Source organism: Panthera uncia (assembly GCF_023721935.1).
Source record: "Panthera uncia isolate 11264 chromosome A1 unlocalized genomic scaffold, Puncia_PCG_1.0 HiC_scaffold_17, whole genome shotgun sequence".
In the NCBI taxonomy this organism is placed as follows: domain Eukaryota; kingdom Metazoa; phylum Chordata; class Mammalia; order Carnivora; family Felidae; genus Panthera; species Panthera uncia.
In genome coordinates, this window is record NW_026057577.1 from 39,825,060 (window position 1) to 39,845,200 (window position 20,141).

General features: G+C 36.3%; 1 protein-coding gene and 1 long non-coding RNA gene across 6 annotated transcripts in view; one reads left to right on the plus strand and one right to left on the minus strand.

Moving 5' to 3' along the window:
* Positions 1 to 20,141, minus strand: part of DHX29 (DExH-box helicase 29) — a 41,538-nt gene that overhangs the window by 6,686 nt on the left and 14,711 nt on the right. For all 5 annotated transcript variants that reach the window (XM_049649448.1, XM_049649450.1, XM_049649451.1 and 2 more), the window contains 15 exons: positions 17,867 to 17,993; positions 16,705 to 16,863; positions 14,836 to 15,001; positions 14,455 to 14,578; positions 12,595 to 13,203; positions 10,779 to 10,922; positions 8,051 to 8,227; positions 7,255 to 7,395; positions 5,805 to 5,949; positions 5,551 to 5,668; positions 4,854 to 4,938; positions 3,288 to 3,376; positions 2,291 to 2,419; positions 2,128 to 2,203; positions 1,174 to 1,398 (listed from right to left, as the gene is read on the minus strand). In XM_049649448.1, coding sequence (XP_049505405.1) covers positions 1,174 to 1,398; positions 2,128 to 2,203; positions 2,291 to 2,419; positions 3,288 to 3,376; positions 4,854 to 4,938; positions 5,551 to 5,668; positions 5,805 to 5,949; positions 7,255 to 7,395; positions 8,051 to 8,227; positions 10,779 to 10,922; positions 12,595 to 13,203; positions 14,455 to 14,578; positions 14,836 to 15,001; positions 16,705 to 16,863; positions 17,867 to 17,993 — 2,514 coding nt within the window. The remainder of the gene's footprint in view (positions 1 to 1,173; positions 1,399 to 2,127; positions 2,204 to 2,290; positions 2,420 to 3,287; positions 3,377 to 4,853; positions 4,939 to 5,550; positions 5,669 to 5,804; positions 5,950 to 7,254; positions 7,396 to 8,050; positions 8,228 to 10,778; positions 10,923 to 12,594; positions 13,204 to 14,454; positions 14,579 to 14,835; positions 15,002 to 16,704; positions 16,864 to 17,866; positions 17,994 to 20,141) is intronic.
* On the plus strand, positions 477 to 19,924 carry LOC125935631 (uncharacterized). Its single transcript, XR_007461723.1, has 4 exons — positions 477 to 559; positions 7,321 to 7,409; positions 13,032 to 13,173; positions 18,583 to 19,924. It is a non-coding gene; the product is annotated as an uncharacterized LOC125935631 (long non-coding RNA).

A 20,141-nucleotide genomic window follows, 5' to 3' on the forward strand; every position in this document is an offset into this window, starting at 1 on the left:
CATTCAATTTTAATTCATTACTTTGGACTTCATTTTATGTAATTTAAAAAATATATCACTTTTATACCATATTTATAGAGAGGTCACATCACCAGAATCGGAGATAAAAACCTGTATGTGTGTATAGTGATTCATAGTCTGTCACACAGTTATATCTGGACTTTTGGCCTACTATATTTCTATGCCTGCAAGTCTCTTTAAATACTTCAAAAATAATTTGGAGTGTATAATGACCCATTTCTTACTATTGCAGCTTTTTTTTTTTTTTATTTAAAAAAAAAAATTTTTTTAACGTTTATTTATTTTTGAGACAGAGAGAGAGACAGAGCATGAACGGGGGAGGGGCAGAGAGAGAGGGAGACACAGAATCGGAAGGAGGCTCCAGGCTCTGAGCCATCAGCCCAGAGCCCGACGCGGGGCTCGAACCCACAGACTGCGAGATCGTGACCTGAGCTGAAAGTCGGACGCTTAACCGACTGAGCCACCCAGGCGCCCCTGTTGCAGCTTTTCAAATTAATTATCATGACAGAGGTTATTTTTTGGACTCAACACAATTCTGGTGAGTATTTCTAATAGTAGAGAAACAGACTACAGTACGTTACACTGTCTTCATTCTGTTTTTAAACAGCATTGATTTGTAGTCCCAGAAAAGGCCACAGCCTGATGAAACTGTAAAGTTGAAATGGAATAGCAGGCATATGAGCTCAGAGATTCAGCAAGAGGCACAAAGTTGGTTAATTCTGAGATAATTAGGTAAAACTGAACTGCTGGTAATTGCTGGCTCAGAGAGATAATCCAGAAACAGAAGGAGAAAGTTTTTGATTCTACTTAAAAAAATCTGTGGGATTCAAAGCTCCTTAAGAATCATCTACTATGTACTCAAATAAATATTTCAAGTGCGATTTTTGGTAGCAAAAGCCAAACCCATTTACAAAATAGTACCTCCAGCATACTTAAGTACATGGATTAATATTTATGATCTTAAAAATAAATATTAAATATTCAAAAATTCTCATCAAGCATTCAGACCTCCTGGTTTTAATGCTAGTACTGACATTCTATTAATTAAAAAAAAAAAAATCAAATTAAAAGTTAAGAATTGCTTCCAAACTTAGTAATTCCCCAGCCAAAATGATAGTTAAAGTGAAGAAGCAAGATCATCATTTATTTTACCACTGGGTCAAGGCAGCCAAATATGGCACCAAAAATAAGCATCTTGCCAATCTTGACGTTCACAGGCAGGGCTGCAAGGTGCTGGCCCAATGGAGTCAGTGTAGGCTCATTTAGTTCACATGCTCCAATCTTTCGGAGTAAATTCATTGCATTGCTGATCACTTGAAGCTGAGGAGGATCTAAAGCTTTGGCAAGGAAATCTTCAGGAGAACCAAGACTGCATTTCTGCAAATTAAAAAAGCGATCAATCAGTATGTTAGAACTGACCAAAGAGATGGTCACATTGGAACTAACTTTAGGTAAAATTTTGAGCAAAGAGGATAAATGTCTGAGGAAGGCTATCCTGTTATAATCCCAAGTGTGTGAGAAACTGTGTATGTGTTAAGGGCTGGCATGAGGTCAAGATCTTCTAATCTGTATTTTAGTTTCTTCATTCCTGATTTTTGTGAAGTCAAAATCTTAAGAACTGAAGGATATTATAGATCTTTCAGACTAGGAAGCCCTTGGTCAACATCAGGGTTTCTCAATCTCCACACTGTTGTTATTTGGGGCCATATAATTCTTTAAATGACTGTGCTGTGCACTATAGAATGTTTAGCAGTTCCCTGGTTTCTACCTACTAGATGCCCATATAGCATGGCCTCCCTCTCCTCCCAGTTCTGCCAACCAAAAATGTCAGAAAACATTGCCACTTATCCCCTGGTGAGCAATACTGCCCCCAGTTGACAACTAAGGTCTAGGTACCGAGACTGTATTTTAGTCTACAAAATATGAGTGTCTCTGGTAGAATTAAAGCACAGTGGGTTTGTTTACTTATAAAGAAAATGGGGGAGGGGTATTTACTAAAAAGTAAATAAAATACTTGGAAATCTAGGGGAGGGGAAGTTTACATCTTTTTTTTTTAGAAAGGGGTAAAGAATGAACACGTTAACACCTGAGTTCCTTTAGAATTACCATAATATGAAGACATAACTCCTCCAGAGGCACACGCAAAATTTCAGGGACAGAATAGTCCATAAAACCTTCAAATCTGAAAAATAATATTAAACACTTTACATATTATCAGAAATGCCACACTATAATCGTTTGTTTTTCAATTTCCAGTGCTATGTTGTACCTTTCTCTTGTGTACATTCGGAAGCAGAAGCCATCTCTGACCCTCCCAGCTCTGCCCTGGCGCTGCAGAGCACTTGCTTTACTGACAAATGTCTCAACCAAAGAACTCATCTGACTGCTTTCATGGTACCTAAAAAAAAGTTTTAGGAAAGAATATTTAGATCAAGGACTTAAAATCTGAAAAAGCTGGAAATATGTGACTCTTAAAATTACACTGAAGACAGGCTTAAAATAGTCTATCATAATTGTGGACCAATATTTTCCAAATCATGTTTCATATTTAAATAATTTAGCAAACACTGCAAATTAAATCTCATACTATCAAATTAAAAACTCTGGCACAAGGAAAAAACTTGTTTAACTTGCCCTTTTCCAAATTAATCTGACCACTGCCTCTAGGTAGTCATATGCACTGCCAAATATTGCTGAATTTTCCTAATACAGGAACAGTGTATATATGGATTACAATAGACTACTAAGGTGGTCTTCTCTGTTTTTGCAATATAAACATTAAAATGTTTAAAAAGCAGTAATCTGAATCTGAAGATTCAGGTAAGGTTAAGTGCCAGTTATTATAACAGGTACGTTCAATTATGAAAAACATTCATGCTCCCCATTTACAAATGAGGGAACTGATGATTATATTTAATGGTATTATTACTTGGTAAAGATTACAGATCTGAGATTTAAATCCAACTTTGATTCCAAAACTCACACTGTTATAACCTCACAAATAATTATTGTTTCTGTAAAGCTATTTTGCAAACAAATTTACAAAAAATCATGTTCTGAAAATTTTCTTGGAGAGCAGTTTTCTGCAAGAAGCAGAACACTGGCATTACTTACAGGAAAGCACATGGCATGATTTTCTTGGGTATTTGAAAGTTTCCCATAGTTTCTCTGAGGCTTTGGGTAGAATTAGGACATTGGGATTTTTCCTATATGATTCTGAGATTTCTCCTAAGAATTCAAGAGCCCCAAACCCTTTTCAAACTTACTTATTTTCTTTTGTTCTTCCAGTGTCAATTACAAATACAACATCTGGAATAGTGATACCTGTCTCTGCAATATTTGTTGCTAAAACAATCTGAAAATAAAGAAAAAGCCAAAACATTAGGTAACAACTTCCAGCAATGTGCCATTAAACTTTAGTTTGAGGTGATGCATTTTAAAAAGTGAATCTCAACATTAGTTATAAAAATCCATCACCTACTTGCTGTTACTGTGTAATTTTAACTTGTTATAATTAGTTTCATCACTTCAGCTTGCCAATTAAAGTTACAGATTTTTATTCCAACAAAAATACCATTCCCCTAATTCTAGTCAGTCATTTTAAAAATGATGTTAACTAGCTGGGAAATTGGGTCAGAGAATAGAGACAGCTATGCACAATCACTCCAAATTACTGGAGAAAAAATAGTACATCAGTGAGAAGTGGGTTGCTGCCTTGGCTTATTATCCCTGTGACCACATCCCATGTTAGATCCAATTCTAGTTTTAAAATTCTTTTTATTATTTATTTATTTTTGAGAGATTGAGCAAGCAGGGAAGGAGCAGAAAAAGAGGGAGAGAGAGAATCCCAAGCAGTCCCTGAGCTGTCACGTGGAGCCTGGCACAGGGCTTGAACTCACAAACGGCGAGATCATGACCTGAGCAGAAAACCAAGAGTAGGACACTTAACCAAATGAGCCACCCAATTGCCCCTCTCGTTCTAAAATTCTTAATGGTGATGACTGAATAGTGCACTTTTTGCATTTTTCCTTCTGTATTCTTGGAGAAAACATTTTGGGAATTTCACATCAAATATTCAATGCATATTGCTCTATATCAACTCTGTATTTTGATAGTGAATGCTTGTTTCTCTCATTCATTTGACCTAGGAAATAATACTGGGTTCTCAGACTTAGATGGGACCTAGGTGCTCATTCTACCTCAGTAGCATCTAATTTTTTTTTTTTTTTTTTAAAGAGGTTGAACTCTTTTCTTTAAACCAAATCTTTGAGGGAAGCTAAAATGTTACAGATCAGAACAGCCTCAGAACCCAGGCTCCTGCACTGCAGTCTAGGCTTTCTGGGAGCTCTAGTATTCCCTACAGTTCTTATATGGTACCCTTTATCCCCTTCTAAATTTGAGAAACTGTCTACCAAGTATCTCTTCATTCAGAATCCTCAACAGAGGAGGCAATGAAAATACTATTTCCTAACCTAATGGTCTATGCATTAAAAAAATAATCCAGGATGAATACATGTAGAACAACAATGAATCTGTACAGGATTCAAATAGCTCCTGACATCCAACATCTTTCATGAAAAGGATGGGAAAAGTAGTGATTTTTCTTCCCACAAGCGAAAGTGATGCCATGTTTTTCAACTGTCATTCCCCTAAAAGTCTTGTCCCTTTAATAATGTATACTATAAATTTTCAAATACTTAAGTATTGGGTTCACTTTCTCATTATGTTAAGCTAGTGAGCATCTGGAGTCTGCCATGAACTGTGAGACACTTAATTACATTTTCATGAAATATTCAACAGATCACACATAAATTTGCTGTACTGAATTTTACCTTCCTGACTCCAGGAGGAGGAAGTGTGAATGCTGCAGCTTGGTCTTGAGTTGAAAGAATAGAATGGAGAGCTATCACTTTATATCTGAAAGTTAAAATCATAGTTCTTAGCAAGAGTTTCTCTTTAGAAGACACTGCAAAGAATAACAAAATTTATTTGCAAATAGAAAGCAATTTAAAAATTTTTTTATTATGAAAAAATTCAAACACCTAAGTTATGAGAATGGTACAATGAAACCATATACATTCATCAAAGAGAAAATAATATGAATTTATATGGAATATAAGGTTTAAAGAATTTTCAAAATATGCTTGGATACTACAGTGATAACCATGATAGTAATAAACTGTATCAAAACAGATACAGTAAACAGCTGAATACCTATATCTGAATGATAAGTTGCACTCTGTAGGGGTTTTGCACTATCCAGTGGGTTGGGGAGGTGAGTCACTATCTTATTCTGAACCACAGGATTCCCTCTGTTTAATGAATTAAAGACACAGAACAAAAGTAGAAATCATACCTAAAATTTTTAGTACATTTAATGCTATAATAGAAATGTTAAAAACAAAAACCTTACTTCACTTTAGACAATTTTAATTAAAGGTAAAAAGACTGAGAATTCTAAGAGTTTTAATATACAAAACATTTTTTAATTTTAAAACTACTTGGAATATAATGAAGATCTGTGGTTACCGTTCAGAAAAAAATCTTCTGTCAGTTGACAGGAGATCATACAGCTGTTGAATATGAGCGAGGCCTGGTAAAAAGATCAACACTGCTCCTTCAACATTTCTGAACTGGGGACTTCTGTCTGAAATTTTTTAAAAGATAACAATATTCAACATAAGAAAAAAGGTAAGGAATAGCATATAACATATTAATAAAATGTTTCCAGTTAGAAAAGTTTTATCAAAACAAATAGAGTCAGATTAGTAAAAGATACATACCTAAATATATAAGAAGTTCCAAAATGAGATCAAGGTTGATTTTATGAGGATTCATGTAGAGAATAGCATGCTGAGTGCGGCTACTATACTTTTGGTAAAATGGATTTAAATCAGCACTTGATCCAGTCTGAACTGGTATATATTCCTAAAAGAAACACAATCAGAAAATGGTGAACAAAAATATTAAATATTTTTATAAGACAAAGAAAGATGCAAATCTGCCCTTCTTATTATCATTATTTTGTTAAAATACAGCAAGGGTACAATTTTTAGTAAGTATTAAAAAGTATTAAAAATTTTCACATCTCATGGGGTGCCTGGGTGGCACAGTCGATTAAGCATCTGACTTTGTTTCGGCTCAGGTCATCATCTCATGGTTTGTGAGATCAAGCTCCAAGTTGGGCTCTGTGCTGACAGTGCATAGCCTGCTTGAGATTCTCTCTCTGCCCCTCCCCCACTCACAATGTTTCTCTTTCTCTCTCTCAAACTTAATTTTTTTTAAATTTCACATTTCATTTCATTCAACATCCTTAAGTACAGCAAAACTTTTTTATCTTTTCATGTACATACTAAATTAAAAAAGAATGGAAGAAAAACAGAACAGTGTATGCACTGTTCTGTGGCAACTAAGAAGCAGATCAAGAGAGGTCATAACTTTAATAAGTAGTTTATACCTGCCTCATTCCTATTAGATTCTATTTCGGTTGCTAAAGTCCAGTCACCTCTTTTGAAATACCTTTAATTTTCTGAAGTCTTGCTTTAGTTTCTAATTTCTAACTCTGGAATTTTAGGGAAAGATTTTAGTTTTTGCTTCTTTGATTTATCTGCTTAACTAGAAGATAAAGTAACTAACTTTGTGTTTCCATCAGATTGGATATAAGCATGAAATATTGTGGATCCAATAAAAATACTGGATATAGTACCACTGGCTAAAATGCAAGCTAATGTAGTTTTATGACAGCTCTAAAAACAAACATGTCACTGAAACGAACTCTCTAGGAAGAACTGTGCTTGCCCTAGACAGCTTCTCTATATAGCTCGGGTTGGCCCGTACCAGGACAGCTGCTGAGAGAACCAATGGCAAGGATCGATCTCGACTTTGGGCCTGCCCCACCCTCAACACGTAAGATGTTCAGATAAAATACAGAAAATCATTACAAATTTACTCCTAAATAAGTGATCACTGCTCTGAAGCAGTAAAGGTTGCCTCTTATTTATATGCTCCTTGATTTTTTTACGGGTATCTATAGGGCAAAAATAGTGAAAGAAGATAAAATACCGTAAACCAAAGACTGAAGATTATTTTAAATTTTGCTCAAAATCCTATCTCTTCCTCTTCTCCCAAATTATACTTGAATTCACTGTGCCAGCCATATGATTTTAAACCTCTCATGGAATGTTATACTTTGGATATCACTATCAGATGTCTTTGAAAATGTTTTCTTTTTACCTGGTACTTTTTTATTCCCCCTGCTTTGCTTGTAACATTAATGGTTATTTCTTCTTCCTCCTCCAGAAATTTCTGACAATATTCTGAGTCTTTCTCCAGTACAAATCCTGTTTCTTCTATTATATCTTCAAGATGAAAAACCTACATAGATTAAGGTATATGAATGGTAAATTCAAATCCATTTCGGTAAATACCATTTTAAAGAGAACAATGGGATCATTGTCTTTTGAATGTTACCAAATGTTAATTTAGAATATTATGAGAAAAGCTTCTTTCTGCATTATTTGGGAATGGAAAACTTTGTTGATATAGATGAGTTTGTCCCTAGAAGTCTCTGGACAAATTACAAGTCTCTGGACAAATTACATTATGGTGTATATTTTTTATTTGTGAAAACTGGCTAAAAGAGCAGTCTTTTTGAGCTGAACCCAAAGAACAAATATTAATAGAATAAGCAGAAAGGAAGCTTCAAAAACAAGCCTAAATTTGAGAGTTGGGTGAAAAAGGAGTTCCTTACTGCCACCTTCAATCTGGATATAATGGTTTGGACACAGAAGTGTGTTTTACGTTCTGTACTTCTCAGGTGTATCTTTCAGCAGAATTGTCCCTTCCAGCCTCCCCACCCTCAATCCAGGCAGCACTAGCCATCTGATTCCCGAGCCATCTCCAAGTTTTCTCTTGACCTGCAGTACTGTAGGAATAGGTATGGGCTCAGATGACTACAGCCTGTCTTCTGGTGAAACTCCCTGGTAGGAATGTAGTTTCTGTTCATATAGGTGTTTTAAAGAAAACTTACCTCCACAGGATAGCTTCTTCCTGAAATTCTAAGAATAGGGCAGTGTGTGAAATACGTGGAAAACTTTTCACTGTCTACAGTGGCACTCATTAGAATCAAGTGTAGATCAGAGCGTTTCTGTAAAATTTCTTTCAAGATAATTAGTAAGAAGTCTGACTGGACGCTTCTTTCATGAACCTAGTATAAAATGGAACAAAAAAACAATCATATATAAGGGCTACTAAGAGGCTAAAATAATCAGACACTCAAATCTACTAAAAGTTCATATTTATAGTCAGCACATGAGGAGGGAGAGAGAAGCTGTATGTTTCAAATGAGGTACTTGGTAATCTGCTGTGCAAGTCCCTGAGACTTTATCCTCATGTGTTGGGGCAATGATGAAAACACATTAGGGGCACCTGGCTTGCTCATTCAGTGGTGTGTGATTCTTGATTTCAGGGTTGTGAGTTTCAGCACCACTTTAAGTATACAGATTAGAGATTACTTAAAAATCTTTACAAAAAATAAGGGGCACCTGGGTAGCTCAGTCGGTTGAGCATCCAGCTCTTAATTTCGGCTCAAGTCATGATCCCAGGGTTGTGGGATCACGCCCTGTGCTGGGCTCTGTGCTGAGCACAGAGCCTGATTAAGATTCTCTCTCTGCCCTGCTCACATGTTCTCTCTCTCTCTCAAAATAATTTAAAAATTTTTTTACACAGAGGAATCATGTAGTCTGAGTTCAACTTAAAAAAAGAAAACTGGCTATAATATGGAAAATGTCATAGAGGACAGCAACAGAAAAGTTTCAAATAGAGGTTTTGTAGTACTTAAAGAAATAATAGTAGTCTATATGAGGGCAATGCCATTTGAATATGGAGAAAAGTGAATGAATTTGAAACGAGTAGAATCAACTGGTATAAGTGATGGGATGTGGGAGGAAGAAGGAATAATCCTAGTTTTACTTTTACCAGGATATTTATGTCTGAAACTCATGAGTGATTTCCTGATGGTAAGGCAAATCTGAGGAAGCTCATCAAACAGATGTTAATCTATGCAGAAAATGATTTTTTTATTTTTTTATTTATTTTTTATTTTTTATTTTTTTTAATTTTTTAACGTTTTATTTATTTTTGAGACAGAGAGAGCATGAACGGGGCAGGGGCAGAGAGAGAGGGAGACACAGAATCGGAAGCAGGCTCCAGGCTCTGAGCCATCAGCCCAGAGCCCGACGCGGGGCTTGAACTCAGGGACCTCGAGATTGTGACCTGAGCTGAAGTCAGACGCTTAACCAACTGAGCCACCCAGGCGCCCCTTAAGTTTATTTATTTTAGAGAGAGTGCATATGTATGAGAGCATGAGCCGGGGAGGGGCAGAAAGAAGGGGGGAAGAGAGAATTCCAGGCAGGCTCCACACTGTCAGTTCAGAGCCCGATGCGAGACTCAAACTGACGAACCACGAGATCATGACCTGCGGCAAAGTCGGACATTTGAATGAGCCATCCAGGCGCCCCTATTTGTACCATTTTCTAAGCAAAAGGAGGAAAATGACCGAACAATCTATATGTAGTCTATTAATTAAAAATCAATGAATGACTGAACTTTAATACTTCCTTCTGAATTTAGTGAATTAACAGACATTTATAAAAACTTTACATCAGGGAAAATTTTTTAAATAGTTCTTGTATAATAGAAATGCTATGTATCTTATTTCTTCTTGACAAAATCATGTACAAAGCAAATCAGTTTACATGTGGTAGGCTATTGCACCATTTAAAATAATTCTAATGGGAGGGGCACATGGGTAGCTCATTCAGTTAAGTGTGTGACTCTTCATCTCAGCTCAGGTCGTAGTTTCACAGTTCCTGGGATCAAGCCCTGAGTTGGGCTTTGCTGCTAAGAGCAAGGAGCCCACTTGGTATTCTCCTTCTCCTGCTATCTGCCCTCCCTTGCTTACAGGCTCTCTCTTTCTCGCTCTCTCTCTCTCAAAAAAAATAAATAATTCTAAGGGGAAATTTTCAATTCAATTTCAATTTTCAATTTTCAAGGGGAATTTTCAATTCTAAGGGAAAAAATTCAATTTAAGTGTGCATTAAAATTTTATCCAAGGACATACAACTCTTGATTTCTGCTCAGGTCATAATCTCACCATTTGTAAGTTCAAGCCCCGCATTGGGTTCTGCACTGACAAGGTGGGACCTGCTTGAGATTCTGTCTCCCTTTCTCTCTGCTCCTCTCTCTCAAAAATAAACATTAAAAAAAAATCTGATTCAAGGAGGGATATATCTATAGAGTAAATGATGAAGATTTCTTGTTTTTTTTTAGTACGAATTAAGGAAAATCCTTTAACAACCCAATGTAGTTAAGAGGCAGTATACACACCACAGACTGCATCCAGATGGCTTCAGTTTGAACGCCCTAGTTGCAGAACTTACTGGCAGTGTGAACTTACACATAGTATTTTAACCTCATTGTGCCTCAGGGCAACTGTCAAAGGAAATAACAGTATCTACTTCACTGGATTTCAGGAAAGGTTAAATGAATTTATATATATACAGTCAGAAGCATATAGCAAATGCCATATGGTATTAAAACAATTAACATGAGACATATTTGTTAGAGAAAATTAAATTATTATATACACAGGGGCATTTAATAAGCATGAAGAAAATGTTAGGTAGTATTAGAAATAGCATCCTTTTAACGTGAAACTGTTTAGAATTTATCTGAACACGACTACAGAATATACTCACCTCGTCTACAATAACATGAGACACATTGGTTAGGAGACCATCTTCCTGAAGTTTCCTTAGCAAAACTCCTGTTGTACAATAGAGTAACCTTGTAGATTCACTAGCTCGAGATTCCATCCGGATCTGATATCCACACAAAGAATTCTATAGGGAGAACATAAGGTTGAGATAAGAGTCTCATAAGTGATCTGGGAAACAAGAGCTAAGAAATGAAGCACAGGTGCTGATCCTGCTACTAAGTAGGGCAGTTTAAGGAAATCTAGTTAGTGAAATTAAAAAAAAAAAATTTTAACGTTTTTTTATTTATTTTTGAGAGAGACAGAATGTGAGTGGGGGAGGGGCAGAGAGACAGGGAGAGACAGAATCCAAAGCAGGCTCCAGGCTCTGAACTTACAGCACAGAGCCTGATGTGGGGCTCGAACTCACAAACAGTGGGATCATGACCTGAGCCGAAGTTGGATGCTTAACCGACTGAGCCACCCAGGTGTCCCAAATTAACTAAAATTATTGTCCCAATATCTTCAATTGTATAATACTATAAAATTTGTTCTGCTAACTTAAAAAAAAATTTTTTTTAATAATTACTTATTTTTGAGAGACAGAGCATGAGCAGGAAAGGGGCAGAGAGAGAGGGAGACACACAGAAGCCGAAGCAGGCTCCAGGCTCTAAGCTGTCAGCACAGAGCCTGACACAGGGCTCGAACTCATGAACTGTGAAATCATGACCCAAGCTGAAGTTAGATGCCCAACCAACTGAGCCACTCAGGTGCCCCTGGTTTGCTAACTTTAAACAAGAAAAACTTTTGATCTTTTCAAAGTGTTGACACAAAAGCTGTTCACTCCAGGTACCATCAAAGATTGATTATTGTATTCTAATTAAATTATCTTGCAACAAAATATTGAGGTACTCAGGACAAAAATTTAGAGCAGTTCCTACAATTTGGTCTACTTTTCTGTCAAGATTTCATAAAAGCTGCCAGTGTTAAAGAGAAACTGGTCTCATACCAGTAGTGGTGCCTCATGGGAATCTTGAGGTGACTTCTATTCTCATCACATTTTTTTATTTCTTCAGTTATTTTTAAAATAATTTTTTGTATGTATGTAATGTCTGCACCCCATGTGGGGCTTGAACTCACAACCCTGAGATCAAGAGTCACAAGCTCTACCAAGTGATCCAGCCAGGCTCCCTTCTAAGGTCATTCTTTTATTTGCTATGTATGTACATGTCTGTTATTCTCTTAACATAAGTTCCTTATAAGATAGAAATTATGTTTTTTCTTCTTACATTCCATGAGAGAAATCCATACCATGTTTCACAAAAATTTTTAGTGAAGGGTTACCTATCTTAAAGACAGAAGCAAAAATGTTAGGGGCGCCTGGGTGGCTCACTCGGTTAAGCGTCTGACTCCACCTCAGGTCATGATTTTGTGATTTGTCAGTTCAAGCCCCATGTTAGGCTCTGTGCTGACAGCTCGGAGCCTGCTTCAGATTCTCAGTCTCCCTCCCTCTCTCTCTGCCCCTCCTCACTCATACTCTGTCTCTCTCTCTCAAAAATAAATTAAAAAACATTAAAAAAAATGTTAAATACCATCTCTAGAAAGAAAAATTCAAAGTGTAATTAAGCTGGGTTGTATCAACCTGGAATTCATATTTGGTTCTAAGCAATTTTATTAATTTCTATATTTTGCAGTTATTCTGCTACTGAATAGCCAGTAGCAGTGTCAAAACTCATACACTGTACAGGTGTCATTTGGATCCCAAGAGCACAGATGAGTAATGTCACCACTCACTGAGATGGAGTTGAACGACATCTTACCCTTCCTCCAGGTCCATTTTCACAGCCCAACTCATCACATACTCTTGTGGCTAAACTCACTGCTGAGATTCTTCGGGGCTGCGTGCAGACAATGTTACACTTACTAGCTCCCCACTCATTTAGAAGCAAATCTTCCAAGAGGAAATGTGGTACTTGAGTACTTTTGCCACTCCCCGTTTCACCTGCCACAACCACTACCCGGTGCCTTTTAAGAGTTTCAACAATTGAATTCCTATGCTTGAACACTGGTAACTGCTGCCTTTCCTTTAGAAGTCTCTGGTACTTAGGTGTGCTTTGCAACTTCCTAAAGAGGGCTCTAACAGGTTCCAAATCTTCTGCCTTTTCTGATTCCAAGGACAGTGCAGAAAAATCCTCATCAGAAACTAAATTTTCCCAAGATTCCTCAGGATCTTCAGAGTTTTCTCTCTTATTTTCAGAATGCTGTTGCTGCTGCTGCTGCTGCTGTTTCAATTTGTTCAGAAGTTTGGCAATAAAAAGATCACGTGGCTTATTGGTTTCCATTTTATTTAATTCTTCCTTTTTCTTTTCTGCATCACTCCACTCCAACCAAACATCTCGGTAAGTGGGAGGAAGTAACTGGTGCACAGACTATAAAGGGGAAAAAAAACCAAACCAGTATGTTATTTTCACTAATTACTTAATATTAAAATTCAATAGGCTGGAACTTAGAAGGATAGCTATTTTCCTCTTAAAATGTAACTTGTCTCTTAGTTACTACTTTAAGATGCACATGCATATGATGCAAATTTATAAATAGCATATCATATTTCAGGCTTCTAAACTTACTAACTGTGTGACCTTCGACAAATAACCTCTCTGTGTCTCAGATTCTACATTGGTAAAATGGGCCTAATATCTCCCTTACAGACACACTCTAAAGTAAACTTCTAATACATGAAAAGTGCTCATTCCTGGAGCAAACTACTGAGTACATTTTTCTTATTTATTCCTGCAGTGGTACTATGTAAATATGTAGGTGACCCATAAAGCATTTCTGAAAGAAAATTCCCTCTGAGATGCTGGCAGGTAAATGATATTACAGGTCAAAGTATTTAAAATAAACTACAGTGAAGTGAATCTAAGTTGTCCTAATTCTGTGTCATAAAAGAGCCCACAATTATCTCTATAACACTGAGAGTTACTTCTATCAATTGAGCTTAGCTTATGATCCCTTTTTGCAAAATAGGTGAAATAAAGACATTACAAATTTTTACTGGCAGAAGCTGGAAAAGAACTATCGTTTGGAGTTCCACTTCATCAGGGTCTAAAATTTCCAGTGGTTCTAATTTCCCATGAAGAACATGTATTTACTGCAAAAAAGAAATGTTGACAATCCAACAATCCAAGAAAAAAAAAAGCTTCCTTCAGAAGTACTTCAGTCTTTCTTAAACCTGAAAGCTTATAGTTCATATATTCTAAAATTGAAAACTGGAACTAAGTTCTATAACTTTTCAAAAGTGAGAAAAAAATGTAACATTCAAGAGAGACATAGCATTTAAATAAGCATTAAACTGTTTAAAAATTCTCCTTACTTCAACCAACCTAGAACAACTATTTTTAATCCATAAAATAGCACAGGCTGAAAAACTAGACCAGTGAAATTGTTCAGAGCCTCTGGTCTAAGGACAGAAAGACCAAGCTATGTTTAGGGGTAAGACGCAGTCAAAATCATAAGTAAGCATTAAACAAGGATTAATCTGAAGAAGCGCTAAGTAAAAACTGGCACCGAAGGCCATCGTTAAATACATTCCATATGCTCATAGTTTTATGTTGGCAAAGTACAGTACACGCACTACTCCACGAATGACTTTTGAGACACGTCAATTTAAAAAGTCTCACCTGCCCTTTCACTAAACGGTACAGAGCTAGAGTTGCTCCCAGGTGCTGAGCTTGCATGCCATCTTCTGTTAAGATTGTAGGGCATACTACCAGTACGTCATCTTCAGACTTGATTACTCTTACCCTACAAGGAAGCCAAAGATTTTTAAAATAAAATTAATGAAGTAAAAACAAGTCAGAATTCCATTCACACTGAGCCTAAGTTTACATTAATTAATTAAATATTTCTAATGAAGACACTGTACTAGATAACGTATCAGCACTATCAACCTGAGATGTGGAATAAGAAAGCTTCCTAAATATGTCTACTTAACATGTAAGAAACAGATTTTCCATCTTAGATTTTTCTAAAAGTTCATTCAATTAACCAAAAAAACATACCTACATTTCCAGTATCTACCTACTGGAACTTTTTCAAAGGAAGGATTTGGACTCTTGGGAAGATTCTTCCTGACCCAATCGATCAGAAATTGTTTGGGAGATTTTCCAGTCCAGCTTCGAGATGTATAGTCAAAATTTCTTACATCATGAGGTTCTTTCTTTTTCTCTAAAATGATAGACAAAGATTGTTTTTTTAAAAATTGTCATGTGGTAATGTGTAGTCTCTTTTGAGTGATCAAAGTCCTCTCAATTTTGGGAAAAGACCTTTAGAAGAGAATAGGTTTAAAAAAAAAAAAGTTTGCTCTTCTGAGCGATGTAAGGAAATCCTCTTAATGGATAAAACCACTGAATATCTGAATCTTTAAAAAAAAGTATCCTAACTCATCCATTCTTATAAAATATCTATGATAACTAACCATGTGATGAATTGTTCAGGGTACTCTAAATTATAGTATTTGGGAGGCTACCACACAGGAAGGGTAATCTTTTGAAAAAAATATAGATCAGATGTCATTTCTCTGCTTAACAGCTGCTGCCGCCACCGCCACCTTCATTGGTTTCACATTATGTATAAAATGAAGTCCAAATTCTTCACCACTGCCTAAAACCTTTTCATGGTCCATCTCTGCTTATCATGCTCTATTATAGCCACACAGGCAGGCAATCACTTCCTCAAATGCTCTAAGCCTGCTTGGCCCAGTACAGAGGAAGTAGCCACACATGAACAAATCTAAATTAATTACAATTAAACTTTCAGTTTCTCAGTTGCATTAATCACTTTTCAAGTGCCCATTACTCCTATTTGGCTAGTAGCTATCACACTGGATAGCCCAGATATATAACATTCCTATCATAGAGTGTTCTGTTGAATAGTCTGCTCTGCGTCTTCTCTACCTTAGACTTCCAATGTACTGTCTCCCTCCTTCTAAGGTGGCTCTTCCCACCAAGGTATCACTGGGCTGACACCTAATCATCTATCAGATCTCAGAGCAAATCAACAGCCCCATTGTTATCTCTAATATTAAACACCAGTATTCTTGCTCTGATAGCATACATCACAATTTATAATTAAATATTTGTGTATATTTAATGCTTACCTCCCCTACAAGACCATACACTTGAAGAGGGCAAGGACTAGGTTATTTTGTTAATTACTGTACATACAGCAACTGACATTATAAACAATAAAAATTCAATAAATATTTATCATATATAATTAAAAAACTGACAATTTAGCATAGGACTTGACTATAGTACAGATAAATATCATACAAGCTATTATCAATAATGTACTTAGCACAAATAAATGCACCATTACACACATCCAGTGGCATGGCAGTACTCATGGCAGAGTCCTCTTAGGGCTGTTTGAGTTAACCTTGAAGTGAGGGTAAGGTTGGCCAAGTAGGGGATAACAGAATGAGCAAAATCATGGAGCCATGAAATAACACATGTTCTAGAGAATGTTGCAGCTACAGTACTTAGCTGGGAGAATAAAGTGGGAAGGCAGATTGTGGTAGAATGCAAAGGCTCTTCAATGCCGTGATAAGTATGGACTTACTACTGATTGAGGGTTTTTAACAGGGAAATCACATTTAGATAGGTTATGGAAATAATTCTGGCAGGAATTTGGAGGATGGACTGGAAAGAGATGAGGCTGAAACAAGATACCTAAAATTACAAAATGCTACAAGAGTTATCATAATTATTATTTTTCCAAGACAGCATGTGGAAGCGTAACTTTACTGCAAGCTTATGTAGTTTGCTAGATGTTTGCTTATGTAGTTTGCTAGAAACTAACAATTTCTCAGTTGTATTTTCACTGACAGTTTACTACTTTGACCTCGAAACCCTTTCCCTTTGTTTTACCTTTCTCTTCTTCAGTAGCAGGTACAGATTTTTCAAATAAGTTAAAGTTCAAAGCCCTTTCCTCTTCTGTGGCTACAAGAGGCTTTTTCCTTTCATTCTGTTGATGTGAAATCTTTATGGCTGGATTGAATACTGGATGGTCTTCTAAAGTTTCCATTTCTACCAAGAAAAAAAGAATTGTGCTTTGTTGTATTTGTTTTTTATGTCTCTTTGCTTTGCAGAGACGGTTAAAAAACAAACAAAAAAACTGCAAAACAACAACAACAAAAACTAGAACAGCATTCTTTCTTTTTCTTTGCAGCCAGTTATTCAACACTTTCTACTTGGAATTTATGCTAGAAGTCAGAGGCAATTTATTTTCACATCATATACTAAAATGTTTTAAATGAATTATTTAACAGATGTAGAAGGTCTGGAAAAACATACTCATTAGACATGAATGCTCATGGAAGTGTACCTGACTCTCCTTTTTGAATGAGGATGGTATTTTATGGTATACTTCAGAGGCTGACAAACTATGGCCCATGGGTCGCATCCAGCCCTGCTGCCTGTTTCTGTATAGCCTATAAGCTAAAAATGATTTTGGTATTTTTAATTGGTTGAAAAATATACGAAACATTTGGTGACATGTGAAAATTTATATGAAATTCCTATTTCAGTATCCATAAAATTTTATGAGAATATAGCCATTTATTTACATACTACCAATGGCTACTTCTATGCTGTGACAGGAGAGTTCAGTAGTTGTGAGAGCATCTATATGGGCCACACAACCTACCATATTTATTATTTGCCTTGTTACAGAAAGCCTACCAATCCCAGGTATAAACCGTTAGGAAAGAGTAGACAAGAAGAGGCAACCTCCATGCCAGGAAAGCCAAAAAAAAGAAGAGACATTTATATACCTAAGAATTTTTTTTTTTTAATTTTTTAACATTTATTTATTTTTGAGACAGAGAGAGACAGAGCATGAATGGGGGAGGATCAGAGAGAGAGGGGGACACAGAATCTGAAACAGGCTCCAGGCTCTGAGCTGTCAGCACAGAGCCCGACGCGGGGCTTGAACCCACGGACCGCGAGATCATGACCTGAGCCGAAGTCGGACGCTCAACCGACTGAGCCACCCAGGCGCCCCTATACCTAAGAATTTTTAAGTGTTTACCTCTTTGAAATTTCCTTATTTTTTCTTGAGCCTCTTTTTGGCCTTGCTTGTTTTTTTCTAGTTTAAAGGTAGCTGCCTGCTCCTTTGCATCCAGAAGTTTTGCTGCAAGGTGCAAGTACCTTTCATTCTGTTCCAAAGAAGATATTGATTCAGAAATTTAAAAAAGAACAAAATCAGTTAAGTCATTTGTCAATTTATTATAGAAAAACCTATGATCTTTTAATCTTATTCTTTGATCCAGCAAATCTGCTTTTAGGAATTTTTCACAGAGAAACAATACAAAGGTGCAGATTTGTAGGTAGTAGTGACAGAAGAGGAAAAACTGCAAATCAAAGGTACTCATCTACAGAGAAAATCTGTCAGCCATTAGAAAAAAAAATGAGGTACCAAAAGAATGAGGGTGATCCACATGGAAAATTTCCTTGACATGTTAAATAAAATTAAAAACTACAGAATAAAAGTTAAGTAAGCTCATTTCTGTAAAAAGGAAGTATTTTGTTTTTATACATAATTTACATAAAGGATTGTGTAGATAATAATAATATTCATCTGAAAGTTACCTTTCCATAATCTCTTTCTTGTAGAAAATAGGGACATTAAAAAAAAAAAAAAAAGGCCTCTGGTAAAAATGGGTGTTATAAAACTTAAGGACTAGCTCCGCTGAGCAAACATTAGACGCAGTTTAAAATTAAACTCAAATTTGTTTTTTTCCTTAGGTTAACAAAGTACAGATGAGAAGCATCAATGCACAAGGTGAAGATAAGGGCATGTATAATGCTGCTATGAAACACAACTGTTAACATGAATGGAAAAGAGATCAACTAAGGCAGCAAATCGAGCTGAAGTCTGGAACCACTTTGTGTGGAACACACTGATACACTGTAAACAGAAGCGTTAGCTGTCTGTACCTCCTGTTCACCCAAATCACACTCATTCTTCCATCATTCCTATTTCTGCCATTGATACCACTGTCCCTCCACCTGCAAATCTCTTGCTGTGTTGAGCTCATTAACTTCTTTATTCAGTAAACCAAGACTTTCTATTGGTTCTTGCTTTAAATGTTTCTGTTGCCTTCCAATTCCAATACCAATTTGGAGCCTTATTATTTCATACCTGAGGAAGTGCAAAAGCTACCAAATGGCTTCCCTATCCTTTCCAAATCACCTTGAACGCTACTAAATATTCCAAACCACTTTAAGCACTTTAATTTTGACCTAAAATACCAAATTCTTGTAACTCACCTGCCCCCAACTTTGAGAAGCTCTTCCCAAGAAAAAAAAGTCAAATTCATTTTTTGGGGATCAAAATCTTCTGGTCTCAGCTAAACTCACTTGTTTACTCCTTCCTGTCAGTACTCATCTACATTTTATACTCTGTATATATTGATATATTGTTTAATACCCAAAGGCTCATTGCACAATCCACTTCTGTACACTGTTCACACTATTTTACCCATATGGATCATCTTCCCTTTACTGCCCATGCACACTTTGCACCCTTCAAGTTCCCCCTCTCTTCTTGCAGTCTTGACCAAATGTTCTAATCAGAAGAGACCTCTTCTTTGACCCTTAATGGAGACTCATACTGTCCTAAGTTCTTTTTGCTTATATTAGTTTAATATAGGCACAGAGTTTAAAAAATACGTATAGGATACAGAAGAGTATAAAAAAAGAAGTGTCCCTCTCATTCTACCACCCCAGTCCTAATCACTAATAATAGCTTCTCGTGTATCTTTCCATATCTTTTCTGTGCATATAGAATGAAAATACACATATATTTTTTTCTTTTACACAAATGGGTTCATCATACTACACATGGTGTTTTGCAACTTCCGTTTTCTCTTTCTAAACCAATTTTATTAAGGTATGATTTACATATAACATAATACACCCATTTAGGTATACAGGTGAATGTGTTTCATAAATATATATATTGATTTAACCATCATCCTAATCAAGATAAAAAACATTCCTACCATCCCCAAAAGTTTCCTCATGCTGACTTACAGTCAATCCTCTTTCCCTATCCTTGGACTCAAGCAACTACTGATCTGCCTTTTGTCACGAGAGATTGATTTAGCAAGGATGACTTATCTGGAATTTAATATGATAATTACACATGTAGTCATCTGTGTCTCCCTTCTTTCATTCAAGGATAATGTTTTGGAAAGTTGCTTGCAGTGTTTGCCTATTATGAATATAAAACTGCTATGCACATTTGTGTACAGGTCTTTTGTGGACATGTTTTCAGTTTTCTTGAATAAATACCTAACTTC